Raw genomic sequence first — 20,177 nt, 5'->3', positions numbered from 1 at the left:
GATAACTAACGGAGGGCGGGGCGAGGGCCGGAAGTTCGTCGTGTCTTCTGGTTCGTGGGTGGGGGAGTGTCCATCATGGAGTCGCTTTGGAGGCTGAAGCGGTTCGATGCCTTCCCCAAGACGCTGGAAGATTTTCGGGTGAAGACCTGTGGCGGCGCTTTCGGTGAGGGACCGCCGGCTGCCCGAGGACTACAGGACTCAAGAGGGCTGCCGTTGGGAGGGAGACAAGAGGGGTGCCTCTTGGAGAGATCCTTGCTAGTTTAAAGCGGTCGTAAGTTGAGGCATAGTGTTTGTTGCACATGCAGACAGATAGGACCCGCGTAATGTTTCATGTGTGAACTGAAAAGAGTTTGGCGCATTTGTTATCGTTTGGTCTTGGGGATTGTTTTTGAAGTTGGACCTTTCGCAGCTTGGTGATCGGGAGCGAAATTGTGATATTGAAAAGTATCGAGGCTGAACTTAATGTGGTTTTTCTTCTGTGCGTTATGTTCTCATACCTAACGTTTTCTCAGTGCCCGCAAACTGCATCAATTCCTAAGGCACTATCTGTTGTTATATGTGCGTTGAATGTGTATGTGAGGACATCGTTTAAAGAAAATCCAGCCTAGGCAGTTAAGTGTTTCCATTTTTTAAAAAAAGGCAAAATAATATTTTAAGAATGGACAGAATAGCCAGGATTGTGAAATGATTGCTTAGTACAGCTTTGGTACCACTTGCTGCTAAGGAGCCGAAATATATATTTTGTAGCAATCTAATGAACTGTTGACTCTCTTGAGAAAAAAAATCAGACTCAGTAAACCATCTTATTCACTGTACTTTCTCCAGTCTAAAACCATATGGTAGATTAGATTTGTTTTTAACTTCGATCTTTCAGCCTTTGCCAGATGTCCTGTGTCATTGAATGCTCAGTAAAAATCCAAGAAAATAGGTCTTCTATTGAGGAATGGTAAAAGGAGTCAAATTATCTTATAATGGCTTTCTTTATCATTGCTTATTTTAAAGTTCAGTAATCTATACGCTTTTAAAGTAACATAAAGATGAGACAAAGAATCAGAATTGATCTTGCACAGATAATGAATGGATGCTTTTTAGTGATTTCATTGCTTGTTTAAAATTTAAATGTTCTGAAATATAACATCTCAAAACTATTTTAAATCTTTTAAAATATATATGAAGCAATACATAATCTCTTTTAGGAGTATTTTTTTTAATTTTTTTGCTATATAGTACTTGCCATAATTTGTTTTTCACTTGTATTGATCCAAGCTTTTTATGTATTTGTCAGATAGGTAGGTATGTGTTTCTGAATCTTTTGCTGCCCAGGATTCAGAACCACTCCTTTAAATGTGTGCTTATAGATAGATAACAATAGTAGAAATTTTAATTAAAGCAGCTTCCTGGAATCTGAAAAAATGAAATATATGCATTGCTTTTTAAAACGCAAGTTGATTGCTGCTGCTGTTCAGCTGTCCTTTGGGACCTCTTTGAGGCTCAAAATACATGAGGCTCAAAATACATGATCAAAAGTCAACAAGACAAAGGAAGACTTTAAAGAAAGCTTGCATCCTTCTTGGAAGAAAATAAATATCAGTCTTCCATAGAGAATGAACATTTGCATGCAAAAGTTATAATATTTTACAAGTAATCATATAAAAAGTATACTATTGTATAGCTTTTAAAAATTATGGTGAGAATAATGGCTGGTTGTTTAGTATATGAATATTTAACAGTTTATTATTGAAGAGAAATGAATATTACCTAATATTTTATTTTTTCACTTTTTTAAAGGTCTTAAAAACTAAGAAGGGACTTTTCCCCTGATTTTTTTATTTTGCTGGTATAGTAAAAGCATTGCACCATATTGCATCTGAATAACACAAACATGTTTGTTTTACCAAATGGTCCTGCATTAGGAAGTTTCATCAGGCATTTACTTTTCCACATGCAGCTGGCATGCAATATATATTTTTCACATGTTTTTGTATACATTATTTCTATGAATATAATATTTGTATATAAAAAGTTTCATACAAGGAATTATTTTTCAAGCATACAGCAAAAGTCAATCAGGTTATATGGTAGTGCAGTTCAAGACTAGTTAAATTATTTCTTGGATTGGTTCATCATTCCAAAATTTAATATTGATTCAAAATTTTATTAGAAAGCTTTCTTTCAGAGGTGTGTGGGTGGGTGGGGGAGGTGGTCTGCTAATTTGTTGTACCTAAAACAGCTGTTACGTTGTCGTAAACCAGTCCTTATTCCAGCTACATTTTTATGGACTAGAATTCAGGGGTGTCAAACTGGCAGCCTATGGGCTGGATGTGTCACATACAGGCCACACCCACCCCAGCTCCACGAATGGGAAAAATGTCGTGAAATGTCAAGTGATGGCAATGTGTCGCGGCGAGTTTGATGCCATGGACAAATGGATACCTTTGTATTTTAAATAAAAAGATGGTGTTGAATCCTTTTCTCTCAACAAGGAGTTACATAGAGGCTGATTGGTTTCCTGAAAAATCTTCAAATTTTTTATGCATTCTTATAGTGCTGGGCATTTTAATTGGAGGCACTAGGTCCGTGATGGCTCTGCCGCATATGTGCATGCGCCTCCCGCCGGCCAGCTGGTCTTTAGGTCTCTGCCGCACATGTGTGGGGGTGGGGGGCATGCACAGGGGGCAGGGGGCATGCGCAGGGGATGCTCGCATTGCATTTGGGGGTTCACGTGCATGCTTTGGGCACTCGGTTGCAAAAAGGTTAACCATCACTCCACTAGGTGATCTGCAAAGGGCCTAGCCCTAAGCAATTCATCCAGGTATTCCCTGCATGATTTCTTCAGTAAGCCAAACATGATTTTAGTGTTATTTTCTTAAAAGATATATGCATTTTCATTTCCTGTCAGGGAAGCCATAGTGACGGCCCCTGTTGGTATCCCATATGTTTATAGCACATATAGAAATATACAAAAATTCTTAGGGAGATGATGATGATGATTTGCAACCCAAAATCTCTGAGAGTGAATTAGGCAGCCATTTAAATTTTCTTGAATAAATAAAAAAATCGATCAACCTTGTATGCTGCTCAACTCTCAATGATCACAACAAAGAAGTTACAATAAAATCAGTAACATATAAATGGCTGTTGTTTGGTGATAGATCAAATGCTTTGCGATGCAGAGCACTTCAGGCTCAGTTCCTGCTATTTCTGTAGCATGGGAAAGGTCTGTTTGAAATTATAGAACAACTGTCTGTCGGTATAGATAGATCATTGATCTGTCCAGTTAAATACTTTACAGCTTCTATGCTCAAATGTTAATACAGTGATAAATGTATGAGTTTTAAGATATGACAACATGTAACTTTCCTAATATTCCTGTCTTCATATACAGTGACTGTAATCAGTGGACTCATCATGTTCTTCCTGTTCTTCTCAGAGCTCCAGTACTATCTTACAAAGGAGGTAAATGAGTCTGTTTCTTTCTTCTTGTCCTAGGATACACATTTCTGAATATAAACATTTGATTTTCTCACATGTTGTTTAGAAGCAGATACTATATTAGATATGACCAAATGGATTCAAAGTTTCCTACTTGCCCTATGAAATCTAGGCAGCTATGGGCCAGTTATTGTCTTTCAGGCAAATTTATTTTACAAGATGCCTCGAAAGATAAAAGGTAGATCAAATGCACCATTCTGAAAGTGGAATAAAAGAGTAAAATTTGCTTTTATAGTCCATTTTGAGGACTTATACAAGCAGAAAGTATATATTTAATGATATATTTTAAAATATAGGTGTATATGTTGAAATCTGTCTATTTGTATTATACATTTGATTAAAATTAATGTAGTTGAAGTCATTAATTGCTATTCTCCCATTGCATTTTTTTTGTTGCCTCTTTTGCCCTCATCTAATCAAAGGAAATATTACTTCGGGTTCCTATCTTCTACCTTAATATGACTGTTGTGCCTCAGGAGGATTTTCCTTTTCTTTATAACAGGTGTCTTGAAATATAAAAATTGTGTGTCTCCTTCTCACTACACTGTAGTATGTTCCAGCTGAATTCCTTACCTTATTGCCCTCCAGATATATTGGGCTACAGCTCTGAGGAGTCCAGAATATTGGCTCTGCTGACTGGTCTTTATGGGACCAGTCCAAAATCAATTTCTTTGCTTTAGATTTCCAAAATCCACAACTAGTCCTCTTTAGTTCTTTGAATATAGGATGCTTAAAAGCAAGCTTGTTTTCAAACCATTTAAGCAAATTAAAAAAAATTCCTGATGAATTTTTGAATTGAATTTATTTATTCATTTATTCAGGTGTAATATGAAAGAAAATACCAGAAATCTCTTTTGGGTCTCACCTTTATTAAATTCTCATGGAGTCTGGTTTAAAATTATCCCATCAAATAAGGTGGGAGGCCATAAAGTTGGGATTGTAGGATTGTCCTCACTAAATAAATCAGTCATGTGATATCATGCTAAGCAATGACAATCTTGGTCTCAGTTGCCAATATGTGAGCCAATTACTCCTTGAACACTTTGCAAGGTAGTAAAAACTGTTTTAAAAACAATAATAAAATATAACATAAAATGGTAGCATTAAAACTCCTGGAAAAACAATCATATTTTAAATCTGCTTCTAAACTGAAATAAAAAAGGAACTTGCTTTAAATCTGGTAGTAATTTGTTCACTAATATGAGCCTTGTCATCGAGAAATCTGAATTGGTGCCTGATGTCAAACATATCCCATTGTGTCCCATTGATTTAAGAGGGCAGTAAAAATGTATGGGAAAAAGTGATCCTGTAAGTAGCTTGGGTCTAAGCTATAAATGACTTTTTGCTTGTTTATTTTCTTTATCTTTAGATTCACCCAGAATTATATGTTGATAAATCAAGGGGAGATAAGCTACGGATAAATATAGACATTGCTTTTCCACATATGCCATGTGCTTGTGAGTAAAGGGTATTGAATTTTGCTTTTTAGTTAATTGAAATGATGGAAAATGGACACTCCTTGGCTTCACATAGTATTTTATAATATTGTAATTAATCTTCTTAGGAACATGTGTTTGGAACTCTGCAAAATAAAGTAAGATTTTACCTAAAATTAAAAGTAAAATCTTAAAAGTGAGATTTTACTTAAAAGCCAGTACAGTCCTAGGCTGCACTAACAGAGGGATAAAACCAAGATCACACAAAGTGTTAGTACTACTTTATAATGCCTTGTTATTACACCACACTTGCATCCAGTTTAGGTCGCCATGATTAAAAAGATTGAGACTCTAAAAAGTGCAGAGAAGAGCAACAAAGATGACTAGGAGACTGGAGACTAAAACATGAGGAACATTTGCAGGAATTGGGTATGTCTAGTTTAACAAAAAGAAGGAGTAGGGGTACCATAACAGCAGTGTTCCAATTTCTCAGGGCCTGCCACAAAGAAGAAGGAGTCAATTTATTTTCCTGAAACACCTGAGGGCAGCAGAACAAGAAGCAATGGATGGAAACTAATCAAGAAGAGAACCAACCTAAAACTAATAAGAAATTTCCTAACAATTAGAACAATTAATCAGTAGAATAATTCGTCTCCAGAAATTGTGGGTGCTCCAAATCTGGAAGTTTTTAAGAAGAGATTGGATAGCCATTTTTCTGAAATGATATAGAGCAGTGATGGCTAATCGCGTGCCAAAAGTGGGGGGAGTGCGGGTGTGTGTGTGTGTGCACACGCGTGCCCACACCCATAATTATATGTGCCCTGCCCCCACGCATGTGTGCACAACCCCCCTGCGCTCCCCCGCTTTTGGCACATGATGGCACAGTGGGCCAGGCTCTCCCCAGGCTCCAGAGCCTCTCTAGGGGCCTGGGGAGAGCAAAAACAGGCCTTCCCCACCCCCCCCAGGCCCTCCGGAGGCAGGAAACAGCCTGTTTCCCTACTTCTGGTGGGCCCAGAAGGCCCGAAAATCAGCTGGCTGGCGCGCACATGTGTGCCAGAGCTGAGCTTGCGTGCCCACCATAGGTTCGCCATAACGGGTATAGGGTTTCCTGCTTGAGCAAGAGGTTGGTCCCTTCCAACTCTGTTATTCTGTTATTCTGTTAAGATGGATGCTGATTACAAGGTAGTAGTATTGAAGTGGTAAAAGGAAGTACTACTCTTAAGGGTTCAGACATAAACAACCGTGAGATATAAGTAAATGTTATTTAACTTGTGGCTTGATTTTCAGTAACTCATGTATTAGTATTGATTCAGAATTCTTCCCTTAGATCTTAGCCAGTATGATTATGGATCTACATAGATTTTTGATTATCCAGTCTTCTAATTGCTATAGTTTTCAAGAAAACTTCAGTGTTCTCATTAATGGTCCAATAGATATGTTGTGTACTATAATTGGCTCACAAATCGGTTTGGAACAGTCTGTGTTTGTTACTTACAGATTTGAGCATTGATGCAATGGATGTGGCTGGAGAGCAACAATTAGATGTTGAACATAATCTCTTCAAACAACGCTTGGATAAAGATGGCAAGCATGTGACTCCAGAAGCAGAAAGACATGGTAGAATAGATATACTGTTCCAGTGTGGGAGCAGTATTACAGACGAGATGGTAACACTGGGTTTAGTTTCATGACATCTGATTTTCAGGGTATAAAAGTGACAGACTGGCATAAGTTTCTATTGTGGCCAGATATTTGGTATAACTAATAGAGATGGACCAGTATTAAGAGCCATGGTGGCACAGTGATTAGAATGCAGTGCTGCAGGCTAATTCTGCTGACTACCGATTCTCAGCAGTTCGGCAGTTCAATTCTCACCGGCTCAAGGTTGACTCAGCCTTCCATCCTTCCGAGGTTGGTAAATGAGGACCCAGATTGTTGGGGGCAATATGCTGACTTTGTAGACCGCTTAGAGATGGCTGTAAAGCACTGTGAAGCGGTATATAAGTCTAAGTGCTATTGCTATTAGTGATGTTTGAGTATGCACTACACCAGGGGTGTCAACCTCAATTTCATTGAGGGCCGCGTCAGGGTTGTGTTTGACGGGACGGGTGGATGTGCACGCGGTCCTCCCAAGCTCTGTTTTCACTGGCAGAGTGTTGAAGGAGGCTATGGCAGCCAAAAACAGAGCTCGGGAGCCCATTTTTACTCGCAGAAGCACTGCGGGCCGGTCCTTTGCTGTTTCCAGGTGGCCCCGCAGGCCAAATCTGAATATCCCACGGGCCGGATCCAGCTGCCAGGCCTTGAGTTTGACACCCCTGATCTATACTTAGTCATACATTACTTTTACAGTTTTTATGTCTTTATTTCAGAATTAGGAAAAGAAGAGGAACTTTTCTTTGATCCAAATTCATTAGATCCTGAACGCTGTGAAAGCTGTTATGGAGCAGAATATGAGGATATCAAGTATGTTTTACTTTTCTTACTATGACTTGGAAGCAAAAAAATGGTTTGGGGAGGGAGCTGCATAGCTACATTGTTTTCTGAACTTGCTAAGAAGAATTAAGTTTGTGGTTGTTTGTAGTTTTGTTGATATTCTTGCATGTTTTCTTGCCTAAAACATACAGGTTTACCAGGCTTTTCATTGTTAATAGAGGATAGGAAATGGATTTCAGTCAACTATTTTTCCAGTAATAGCAGACAGATTGAATCTAGTTGAAATTGAAATTGGTGGAAGTTTCAGCCACTTAATTTGGGTTTGGATTGAATCACTGGTTTCACTCCAGGGTAAACCCTTATAAAGTCTCTAGGCAGATAGGCAGATAGGATTGCAAACTGTGCAATAAGAGTTTTGCTTGAAACAAAGCTGCTGGGTGGAAGTCTTTTATTGCATTATTTTCTTAGATTATTTCTTAGGAAGATTAGATTCTTAGATTATTTTCTTAGGAAGATTACTTGCAGGTATTTGTAGTACCTACAAGTTGTTAATTGCAACAGTAACTTACTATGTGTGTGCTGTCTCCCAAATATGGTCCAATATCCCCTGTCCCTATAAGTTAGCAGATGTGAAGTCTGCTGTGTACCTGGGAGCATGAAATATTTCTGTTTAATTCCTCATCTCAAAAGAGATCCCCTTTTGAGACCTTCTGACAAGCAAAGTCAATAGAGAAGCCAGATTCACTTAACAACCATTACTAACTTAACAACTGCAGTGATTCACTTGACAACTGTGGCAAGAAAGGTCATAAAATGGGGCAGAGTTCCCTTAACAAATGTCTTGCTTAACAACAGAAATTTTGGGTTCAATTGTGGTCGTAAATTGAGGACTAACCTGTACTACTGTGATGTCTGTCTTAACTTTTTCTGCCTCTCCCAGTTTTCATACACTTTGGAAATGCCATGGCAGACATCTAGCAGTCTATCTAATATTACTTTCAGTTCATACAGGACTCTGGAAAAAAAACACCTGACAATCATAATTTTCAGGCTTTGTAATGTATGTGATAGCAGCAAACTATAGTAAACTTTTCCCCCTATTTCTAATGAATGTGTTATGCATGTTGTTTTCTGGCAGATGCTGCAATACTTGTGATGATGTGAGGGAAGCATACAGGCGTCGAGGGTGGGCCTTCAAGAATCCAGATACTATAGAGCAATGCAAGAGAGAAGGTTTTAGCGAGAAAATGCAGGAGCAAAAAAATGAGGGATGCAAAGTATATGGATTTTTAGAGGTCAATAAAGTAAGCATGGCAATTTTTTATCATCGCTCTGCATTGGCATTTCACTCAGTATAAAAGGTTAATCATGCTAAGTAGAAGTTTAGTATAAATAGTCCTCAACTTCTATTGTGTTTCCCCAAAAATAAGACCTTGTCTTATATTTTTTTGAACCCTAAAATAAGTCCTTGGCCTTATTGCTGTGCGCTCAAGAGCCCGATTGGGCTTATTATCAGGAGATGTCTTATTTTGGGGAAAACAGGGTAGCAGTTCATTTAGTGTCCATTCAAAGTTACAACAGCATTTTAAAAAGTGACTTATGACCATTTTTCACACTTACAACAGTTGTAGCATCCCCATGGTTGCATGATCAAAATTCAGATGCTTAGCAGCTGGTCATATTTATGACTGTTGCTGTGTCCCAGGGTCATGTGATAACCTGTTGTCACCTTCTGATAAGCAAAGTCAAGTCAGATTCACTTAACAACCAAGTGTGACTTGGACAGAACACCACATATCTTTAGCCATTCAAACTTTCACTATGAAATAATTGTTTAATGCAATTAAACAATTCAGTAGAATGGATTGTTTCTGAGTATGTGCTTTTCAGTAAGAATGGCATTGAGTTTAAACATAGTTAGGCATACGTTTGAGGCAGTGCCTCTTTTCAGTGTGCAGTTCAGTAAACAATTTGCATTTAAAATGAGGATGGGGTATCTTACATAAGGGCTATATATGGCTGATATATTGAACATTTTTTGTCATGTTGAATTTAACTGTTACAAATGAAAACACAAAGGATTTATATATGACACTATTTAAAATATTAGAAGCATCTGTTCAGATTCCATTTCAGGCAAAGGCATATGTGCTCCTTTTAAATATTCAAATAAGAGGGATTTTCTTAATTTAAAAAGACACACTTTTCAAAGCTGCTGCTGTTTGGTGTAGAGAACTATATAATTGAATGAAATCTGGATTTCTCTTACAGGTAGCTGGCAATTTTCACTTTGCACCAGGAAAAAGCTTTCAACAGTCCCATGTTCACGGTAAAGTAACACATGCATTGAATATATTACAAACGTCCCTGCCTCCTTCCTTAAATTTTAGAATACATTAACTGATTGATGGTGCTTATATAATATCAGTCCAGTTACTGCACAGTAGTTGTCATTAACTCTAGCAGTATAACTAATATATCATTCCTGGAGTGTAGAAGAACTAGCAAGAGGAAAGATTTCAAAAGTACTGTTTTCATGAGAAGAAAAAGGGGGTAATATCCAAGGTTCTGTGTGTGTGTGTGTGTGTATGTGTGTATATGTGTACACACACAAACAATATAAACACAAATAGTTTCTTATCATAATTTCCTTCTGTACTGGAAATGCTATAAGTACAATTTTAAAGGCATTCAGATGATATGATCATCTGTTTCCTTTGCAGGACTGATTTAATAAAATACGTTTTCAACATATAAAAATAAAATATCAACATACATGACATTCAGTACACTTTAGATCAAATAAATGTTGGATATTTGAGACTGAAAAATTCATATGTAATTTAAAGCAACAAACATTAGGTTTGTTGCTTTAAATGATGCCCAGCAATTTTATTGCAGCTGTGGCACTGTACTGTAGTGCTATTTCCTTTTCTTATGTGGCACTTGAGACTTTCTACATGAAACTGATTGGAAACTATTGGTTGGATTGTGAGCTAAAACTGAGTAAATAAGCTTACCCTCTTCAAGAGGAAGAAGGACGTTGGCTTCTGCCCAAAGCTTGCAAATTTACTTGAACAAACTGTGTATAATAATTTCATGAAAGTTGAGTCGAATTCTGTGTTGGCTACTCTCCATTATAGTTTTTCATTTTTGTGTGGAAAGTCTCTGGCAGTTCTTTATTCATTTTTCTGATGTTTGACATACAATTGCCTGCAAAAGGTATAAGATCTTGGTCAAAAGTATTTAATTCTTTCTTTGTATTCTAAGAATTTATTTTCTAAAAAGAATTAAGTCAAAATGCCCTGAGTAGGATAGCACCTCTGTAAATTTATCATTTATTATCTATTACATGCAGTCCTAACTGAATTAGGTAATGTTCAAACATTTGGAAATATGCATGCATGCTGTTGAAATTAAAGTCTTGGTGATTTATTTTATTTGCTAATTCTGTACTGTTATAATAAAGGGGACTAATTTCTCCTGTTAAGGCTTGGTAATACTTAAGGATTTGATCAAACTGAGGATGATATTAGATATAGCATTTTTGGTTCAAGGATTTGGGAATGGGCGTTATATGGCTATGATGTTCCATTAAAATATTGAGGTTGTTTTGATGACAATTTTGTTCTTAAAAAAACAATTTTCCTGAACATTTAGAGGGTGTACTACTACTTATCCTTTCTAATCCATCGAATCACACAAATTTTCTTATACAAACTATATATGTGTGAAGTAGTAAGGCCCCCTTCAAACTTTCTGTAGAATATATATAAAGAGCAGAGATAACACCATTGCAAAGTTAGCAAACATAGTTTTGAAGAAGATAGGATTTATAACAAACAATGATTTAAGGTAAACTTTGTAGAAGCATCAGTGTTATCAGTTATCAACTCTTCACGCTGCATTATGTTCCAAGAGGAATACATTGGAATTTTTATAAAGCTTATATATCAGAAGTAATTGACGTCTATCATTCAATAGAATTGTCAGGTTTGTCCCATAAACCTAACTCTCAATATCAAATCAAATCTTTAAAAATGAAACAAGTATTTACATTTTTATGTTGGTATGATTCGCTTGGTAGGGTCTGGCTGTTATGCTTTGTAGGTTTTGTGTTTTTATAGTGCATTTAAAATTGAAATTGGGCTGATTTGTTTGTGCATGTTTTAGTACCTTGCTGATGTTCAGTGTCAGAGTGCAAGTTTAGATGCAGGTTCTATCAGTTTGTTTATTGAAACACAACAGTGCTTTTCTTCCTTTTTTTTTTTTTTGCTGTTGTAGTGTAATAATATTTAAATAAATAATAAAGTTATTTATTTAAAAGCAAGTGGTCTGGTGATTAAATAGTCCAATAGTGATGATGGTGATGATGCTAATTTGTACTCTTAGTGGTGGTAGTTATTGTACAGCAACAATCTATTGCTTATTATGCTTTTCTTTTGCTGTGGAAGAGAAAGAGAGAATTTTTTTGCATGTCCCATCTCTCGTAAGAAGCAAGGGCCTGGTAATGATTACTTCACCCTTCCAGACCCCTAAGCATCAGCAAGATATTACTGTACTTGGCTGACCACAGAAAATCACATTAGAGCATTTTCTTCTTTCTTTTTGCTGTGGGAAAGAGAAAAGTTGTTTGTACTTTGTCATGAGTTGACAACAGGCCTCTTAGTACAAGTAATGCCCGTCAATTGCATTATTTTACTTTTTTGTGCCTTAAACCCTCAGAACATTTTAAGCTTTAAAATGATTGACAGTTTAGTGCTGGATGATGATTCATCCTCAAGTTAGATGGCATGCTACTGAGGAAGAGCCGGAGTTATTTTTGCCATTTTGTGTTTGTGATACAATTACATTAAAGCCCTTGGGATAGTTAGTTGCTGATGCTGCCATGCAGGAAAAGAATATCTGAAGCAGCAAAGAAAAAATTACAGTGGGAAACATGGAAGGTAAGAAGCATGGCCATGAGAAAGCTCAACATGGTGAAAGATGAAACTAACTAATTACACCCTGACATTTCAGTGATTAGTGAATCAAATGGACTGAAATTGGACACTTTCAATCAGATGGTTTTATTTATTTATTTATTAAATTAAATGCTGCCCATTCTGCTATCCAAACGGCTATGGGCAATTTACAATATACTACGATTATACTATTTAGTGTTCAGAACACAAATAAAGAAATAATGGCCTTTTTCAAATCAGGAAAAATATAGCAAAGATCATCCTTGAGTACAATGCAGCCAGTATCTAAATAATATCAATTAAATTTTGCAGACAACCCTTTAATATAACAGTTAGGCAGCCATTGATGCAGGAGGGGCTGACAGGTTTCATAGTCAAATTCAATCTGAAATTGACTGAAAATGCAAGCAAGATGTGTTGTGCTTAGAGCCAGGAATTTTAATGTTGGAAATAGTAGCTAGCCAAATATTCTCAGGAACAGAAGTGAAGCAGGAGAACCACTTTTCAGTGTTTGCTACTTTAATTACATCATATTGATACAAGGAAATGGAAGAGCTCAGTTTTAACAGCAAAGATGTGGCTAGAAGCGTTGCAACAGATCCTTGTGTGCAAGTTCTAAGTCAAGATAAACCAGAAGAATAAAGTCAAAACAGTTTCCAAAATATGATCTGGAGCATATACCCACTGTTTTCAAGGAGAACATTGGGAATCACTTTGAACTCCTGAATCTCATTGACAGGGAACCAGAAGAACTCCGAAATAAAATCAAAGAAACTTCCAATCTCAAACTGATATGCTGAAGAAGATGAAAGATGGAAGGAATGTACTGAAATTCTGAACAGCAACGATGTCAATATTCTAAATACCTATTTACAACAACAACAACTTGATAGCACAATAAAAAAATCTGTATGAAACCTAGCCAACTTGAAATGTTCCAGTGGAGCAGGGGTTGCCACAGAGAGGAAGGAGTCAACTGTCAAGCTATTCTCCAAAGCACCTGAGGGCAAGACAAGAAGCAAGGCATGGAAACTAATCAAGGAGAGAAACGACCTAGAACTAAGAAGAAATTTCCTAACAGTTAAACAATTAATCTGTGGAACATCTTGCCTCCTGAAGTTGTGAATGCTCCAACACTGGAAGTTTTAAAGAAGAGATTGGACAACCATTTGAAATGGTATAGGGCAGGGGTGGGCAACTGTGGCCCTTTTACAACCTGTGGACTTCAATTCCCAGAATTCTTGAGCCAGCTTGGCTGTCTCAGGAATTCTGGGAGTTGAAGTCCACAGGTTGTAAAAGGGCCACAGTTGCCCACCTGGTATAGGGTTTCCTGCCTAAGCAGAGGGTTGGACTAGAAGACCTCCAAGGTCCCTTCCAATTGTTATTCTAGCATTCTGAATGGGGTTGTATTGCCCAGTCATGAAATAGAATGTTTCTTGTTTTATGCACATTCTATTTTATAGATCATTGAAACCAGTTTCACACACATTTTAAAAATATGTGTTTCAAATACCTTATACTTTACACGGAGCGAAGTACTATTTTTCAACTAAACACGGGTAGAAATTCCTACTATAAATGATAGAGATCTATCATGGTCTCTGCATATATGCACAGTATTTACATTTGCTACTGCATAATATGAGAAACAATAATTTTGAAAATAAACATTATGATTTTCCAAATGTGGGTTCAGTTAGATATTACCTTTGCATTTCATCTTCCTGCTTAGTTGAATACATTCTATATTGCCTTGATCAAATCCTTAAGAGTTTATGTTACAGTAATGTTTCATGAGTTTAGTTGCTAAGAGGAATGTTTAAACAATTTATATCTAAATATTCCTTTATATTTCTTTAAGACCCTTGACATTAAAGAGTAATTTTTATATATTTGGTAGATCCTGCTGAAATAAAGTGTCTCTGAAATCAGTATTTTACAGAATAATTTACAGAATAATTACAACTAAATTGGGATAAATTTATAGAAGCTTTTTTTTCTTTTTAATTTATCCCGAATGAGTTTAGACATCAATATAGGCATAGTTTTAACACTAAAACGATTGTGAAATTGTGGAGAAGAAGACAGTTTAGGGTCATAATGGAAAATTTTAAAAGATTTATGTATGCATTTACTATTGAGGAGCTATTTAGTTAATTTAGTTATTTAAATTAAATTATTTAAGTTATTTAAGCTATTTCAACTTAAGAGTGTATCATGTATCAGTTACTTGGAAATGCTGATTCTAAAAAATTCAACTTTTAGATTTTTTAAAAAAATACATAATTGTCTCATACAAAAAAGGCTTGCTCCAGTAACTTTATGTGTTGTCTGTCTTTTTGCAGTTCATGATCTTCAGAGTTATGGACTTGACAATGTAAGTTCCCTAAGGGAGCTTGTATCTGAGCTTTCTATTTATATTGGAAGGGAGAAGAGATCTATCAGCTATGTACATGTAGATAATTTGTCATATATTACTGTGGCATCTGTAGAGAATAACAACATCATAATTGTAGGAGGAATAAAATTATTCTATTTAAAATTATTGTAGAGTTCATTATGCAATGCGTTCATGCTTTTAAAAAAATCCCTCTCCCCTTTTGCTAGAATTGTTGTCCTCTTTGATAGAGGACGTAGCTCAAACAAACAACCTATCTCTTTCTTACGGCTGCTGTTCCCAGGAGGGAGTACAGATGTATAATTGCCCAGGGAGAGCTGCACTGCTTCTGCCCTCTGGTAATGTACACACAGAAAGGAAACAATAAGAGTACAATATGTCCTGGCATAAACTGGCACAGGTGCTAAATACTTGTTGTTCCAATCCACAAAGATGGAAGCCTGTAAAATGCATGTGTGTGCCTAGGCACGGGCTGGGAACTAATGAATAACAAGAGTCATATTTCATCCATGATATGAAATGGTACCTGTGTTGTGAATGGCCCCCAGCCTGTTCCATCTGTGCTATTTCTGCAACTCCTTGACATTTTGGGACTTTGTTTCTTTGCTTGTTTCAGATAAACATAACACATATTATCAGGCATCTTTCATTTGGGAAGGATTATCCAGGTCTTGTGAACCCACTTGATGGAACCATTGTCACAGCTCATCAAGGTATTAGTTTGAAGCAGCCTTTCAATCTAAACTGGTAAATAAAGGTGACAATCAGCATAACATTTGTTTACCGTTTGTTGGGTGCTTAAGTAAAATAGATTTGGCTAAACTAATAATTTTAATTATAAAATGGAGCTTGGTAACTTTTCAGCAGAACCATAGAAATGCAAGTTTCCCTCTCTTTTTTACTTCAGACTAAGAAGTATATGCCCAATGGCACCATATCCTCTCTTCTTTCTCCATGTTTTCATTAGCAGTGTGGATAGAGTTAGGCATTAATGGATATCCCCTAATTGCATGGTCGTCTTTACAGTATCATCTTTTAATTTCTTTTAGCTTCTTCAATTTGTTTGAAGGGGAGAGCAACAAAAAGAGAGAAGTTTGTCAATCTTATTGGATGATTATTTTAAGGAAGAAGTCCTGGCCTCCTCTCATTTTACTCTCTTCATATGTCATCTTAGTTTGATTAATTGTAGATCCAAATTGTTATAATAAAAATAATTTTATAATTGAGAGTCTGCTGAAATTCATAAAAATTCATAAAACACCATCCCTAAAATGGCTGGTACTAATCTATTTCAAATTGTTGCTGAATCCTAAATCATTGTTTTAAGATTCTTGAAGTTTTAAAATTTCTTGAGGTTTTCTCCACAAAAGTATCAAAACTACTTTTTGATAGTTGCGTGCAATTACAAGCCACTTCCTATTCTGAAAAACACTTTAAGATCTGTGCAAAACGACACTGTTTTGCACATCCCTAGTTTTTAGATGTCCACAGTAGGTGGCAGCACCTACAAATCTTGGCTTATCTGAGGAAAACTAAGCAAGGTCATACCTGATCAATACTTGGGTGGGAGACTATAAATAATCTCATGATTATTAACTGAGAAGTCTTAAAACATCCAGGAAGAAAGTGGCTACATAAATATTATCACATAATCATCAGGAATCTATGTTAATAATTAATTCTGGAGGAAAACTTGGGGGCTTTTTCCCTCAGGCAGCAATGTAATAAGATGTATGGTAGTCTTTTTTTGATATTGAGTAGAGTTTCACAAGCTGTGTGAAGAGAATGGGAAGATAAGATCCTGGTGGATTTCATGCCCAAATCTATTAATGCCTATCAAATTACTGATTGAGTTCTACTAAAGTCAATTTTGGTTACTTTATACTTGGCACGAGCTATTCGGTTGTTTGAGTCCCTGTATGGAACAATTGGGGGGGGGGGGTTGTTCCAAATACAGTGGCCCAGAATGCATTTTCCAGTTAGAAATGGTTTGAGGAAGAAATGGGGAAAAGTCACTCTTGGTTTTCTGTGTCAATAATGTATGTGGACATCCCTGGCAGTGAGGGATTTCCTTTGCAGTGGGATGTGCAAACACTGATGGCAATTGTGGTTGTTGCGGGGAAGCAAGGAAGGAAAAGTGTTTGGTGATGGGATGGCTGACAATATAAATGCAATGAAAAATGAGGTGATGCAAACCAGCTTTGTTATGCCCTGTAAAATCACTCTGGGATTTCTTCCAATTTTATTTCAGCCTGAAGTTGGAACAACCACAGTGATTTTTTTCCCTCCAGCTGAACCACATTTAATCCAAAACAATCCACCAGAGTCATTAGACACCATACAGTATTTGTACTGGGTTCAAAAGACAGAATATTTTCTGTTTCACCCATTATGATTTTATTTTGTCTTTTAGCTTCGATGATGTTCCAGTATTTTGTAAAAGTAGTCCCCACAGTATACATGAAAGTTGATGGTGAGGTAAGAGCTGAATATTGTCTTTTCTTTAAATAGTTTTGTTTAAATTTGGTTAAATTCAACATTAGATGAACAGTCTTTTATTCAGATTCTGTTATTGTTTTCTTTTCCTTTTACATATCCCCCCAAATCTGCTGTGAGAAACGCAGGTGGAGAGGTTACAGGATGAAGGAGAGTTCAGATTTTCAGCAGAGTCCTTTCTGGGGGGCAAGTAGTCTGCTATATTTAATTGGGAGTGGAGAGATAGCATTCATAAATACAAGATAGAAAATTACAAACAATTCTAGATACTTTGTTATTAAGCCATGAATAGCAGGCATAGGATCTTCCAAAATATGAATCATAGATATTTTAGAATTTTTGAAAGGATTGCAGGTCACTGTTACTATGGTTGCAGTCTCCTTGCATACATAAAAGAGAAATGAGTGACATGTACTTCAGAATGCTTCTACCTAAAGAATATGCAAAGCCATACACAGTTAGCTGCATTTTTCTTTTCTTCAGTTTAGATGATGCCTAACCCTAATCAACTATTTTAACGTTTTTGTAGATGGTGAGGACAAATCAATTTTCAGTAACAAGGCATGAAAAAATAGCTAACGGACTAATTGGAGATCAAGGCCTACCTGGTGTGTTTGTACTATATGAGCTTTCCCCAATGATGGTGAAATTAACAGAGAAGCACAGGTGAGAGATTCTCAACATTAGCCTGAGTGTGAAGCTCATTTTCCCCCAGACAAAATTTCATTTAACGTGTCTATAGAAGCCATGTGAAATGTGTGATGCATAGAGATAGATAATAAATGTGGTTTCTGGAAGACAGTCTTTGAAATAGAATCAACAGATCCAAATTGATCTGACTATGTATCTGACTTTTGTCTGCCTATAAATGTAATCATAAATGTAATCAATGAAATGGCTTTAATAAAACAATTTTCTCACTGATTTCAATTTTTGCCTTCAGAATGTAAATATATGTTAATCTGAGGAATGTTTTTTCCAAATCCAGGTCCTTTACACATTTTCTCACAGGCGTCTGTGCTATTATTGGAGGAGTGTTTACAGGTAACTGTATTTTTGTGTTCAAAAATTTAAATAGTTTTCTATTCATTTTGAATCTGAAATTAGTTTGTAAATGTTGATCTATGCATCATACTTTCAGGTCATTTTCAAATCACTTCTGCTACAAGATTTCAGAATTTCCATTATGAATGCAAATAAAATGATAAATAGGGAAAATTTGACAGTTGCTATTAGTAATAATATTTGTGGCTTCTACTTAATATACAGCTTTTGAAAAACTATAACTCCTGATTGATTCAACAATATTAAATTGACATGGTTAAGAATGTATTATACCAGAAGAATAGAATTTGGAACGAATGCCAGCAGGGTTCTTTTTATTTTGTGGCAATATTGCAGGATTTTTTTCTTTTTTTCTTTTCTATAGGTAATTAAACTGACCTTCCTTTCCCTCTTTTCAGTTGCAGGACTCATTGATTCTTTGATCTATCATTCAGCTCGAGCCATTCAGAAGAAAATTGAACTTGGAAAAACTACATAGATTAGTATCTACAAACCTTCCTAAAAGACTTGAAAAATTGAAAAATAACCCTAACATCAATGTCCAATATGAATGTGCCAAGTGAAGATAATTGGACTTTTGAGAAGAGACTGACATTCCAGCCCTGGGACAAGTCAAACAGGGATTAAATTTAAAGATCAATGTTTGTGGCTGTTAAAACATTTCTGTTTTAATATTCACATTAATCTGTTGGCATATATTTCAATTTCTATATTCCAAAAGTGTCATCCAGAATATAGACCACAAGAACTTCTATATGTCTAAACTAGTTATTTCTAATTTAATTTGTATTTAGTGATACTGTAAATTGTGTGGTTGAAATAAATTCTCAGGAAAATGTTTTACTAAAGTGATGTGATAATTTACTTTTTAAAAGCTTGTTTTTGTAGTATCAAGAGTTGTTATATCCCCAAATATTCCATATGGCAGCCATTTTTCCCCTCTTCATTGGTATATAATACTTTAATTCTAACCCCAGTCTGCAATAGATCACATGTTCTTCATCTTTGGGTATTCATTTTCTAAACTTGATTAGAATATTCACACAATACAGTGTGAAGTTATTGGTTCCTGTCTTGCACTTCTTTTCCCAGTGCCTCATATATTTATTAGCAGTATCTCATTCTTCATTTCACTGTCCAGCTGATGGAAGTATCCTGTTCATTAATCATTGTGATGATTGATCAGGTAAGGCAATTATTTATGGTTGTGATAATGATGACCTATTGAATTTATGCCTACTCTAGGCCAAATATTTTGGAACCTAATGTACAAATAGTTTCCTTACTGGCTTCCACTCCATCTTGGGGATATATATTAACTGTACCACTATGGCACTTTACCCTTCATGACATTAACTTACTGTAAATGCCTATAGCCATGTAACTGAACTTTTGCTGTTTTACTGATCACATCATTAATGTGTTATCTTTTTGAGAGCAGCAGTGGTTAAAGTGCAGCACTGAGTGATATTTGGGATGGATAATCTAGCTGTGGCTAGGAAGCACATTGACATTTTGTGAAGTGTTGAGAGTCATAATGGGTTAAAGAATAATACAAACTGAGCAGGAACAGCTGGTCAGGATTTTCCAAGTTTGGGGAATTAAGTTAAATATTGTGTTGAGAGGGAGGTTCTCTGCTTAAAACCCATCAGAGCAGTTGGAGAGAAGAGCAGGGGTCAATTAAGTAGGGTTGGGTGTGAATCTGACCCTTTATTTACTTACTCATTCTCTAATAGAAGCAGCATAAAAGTATTTAGATGATAGTGTGTTTTTTGCCCAGTGCAATAGATTTATCTTGCATTTCAGTTTTACTTCACAGGGAAAATGTTTATCATGCAATACGTCTAATCATGGGAATGGTCATGCCAACAAAAATTAATCTACTATCATAGA

The 20,177-nt window shown here is 36.1% G+C and overlaps 1 protein-coding gene across 4 annotated transcripts; it reads left to right on the top strand.

Annotated features, from left to right (window-relative positions):
- On the top strand, positions 1-19,132 carry ERGIC3 (ERGIC and golgi 3). 4 transcript variants are annotated; one of them, XM_034414130.3, is made up of 14 exons: positions 1-163; positions 3,386-3,456; positions 4,862-4,949; positions 6,426-6,512; positions 7,298-7,391; positions 8,500-8,665; positions 9,633-9,690; positions 10,720-10,734; positions 14,671-14,702; positions 15,340-15,436; positions 17,137-17,201; positions 17,749-17,885; positions 18,208-18,263; positions 18,683-19,132. In XM_034414130.3, exons 1-14 carry the CDS (start codon positions 76-78, stop codon positions 18,760-18,762), a joined length of 1,134 nt encoding a protein of 377 aa, XP_034270021.1. In that variant the 5' UTR covers positions 1-75; the 3' UTR covers positions 18,763-19,132. The 4 variants fall into 4 exon arrangements, with proteins under 4 accessions (XP_034270021.1, XP_034270019.1, XP_087745398.1 ...); XM_034414128.3 differs by having other exon boundaries at positions 6,426-6,545; XM_087889272.1 differs by lacking the exon at positions 10,720-10,734.
- Positions 19,133-20,177: the final 1,045 nt, after the last annotated feature.

Source organism: Pantherophis guttatus, chromosome 3 (genome assembly GCF_059756535.1).
Source record: "Pantherophis guttatus breed Tessera chromosome 3, ASM5975653v1, whole genome shotgun sequence".
NCBI lineage: Eukaryota > Metazoa > Chordata > Lepidosauria > Squamata > Colubridae > Pantherophis > Pantherophis guttatus.
The sequence above is the reverse complement of the archived record's forward strand: the minus strand, read 5'-3'. Positions and strand labels throughout refer to the sequence as shown.

What these genes read in the sequence shown, in the direction of transcription:
- ERGIC3 (XM_034414128.3), top strand. Translation starts at nt 76, where the DNA reads ATGGAGTCGCTTTGGAGGCTGAAGCGGTTCGATGCCTTCCCCAAGACG. An exon ending in TCCACATATGCCATGTGCTT is followed by an intron (nt 4,950 to 6,425) that starts GTGAGTAAAGGG and finishes TGTTACTTACAG; the next exon opens with ATTTGAGCATTGATGCAATG. An exon ending in AGAGTTATGGACTTGACAAT is followed by an intron (nt 14,703 to 15,339) that starts GTAAGTTCCCTA and finishes TGCTTGTTTCAG; the next exon opens with ATAAACATAACACATATTAT.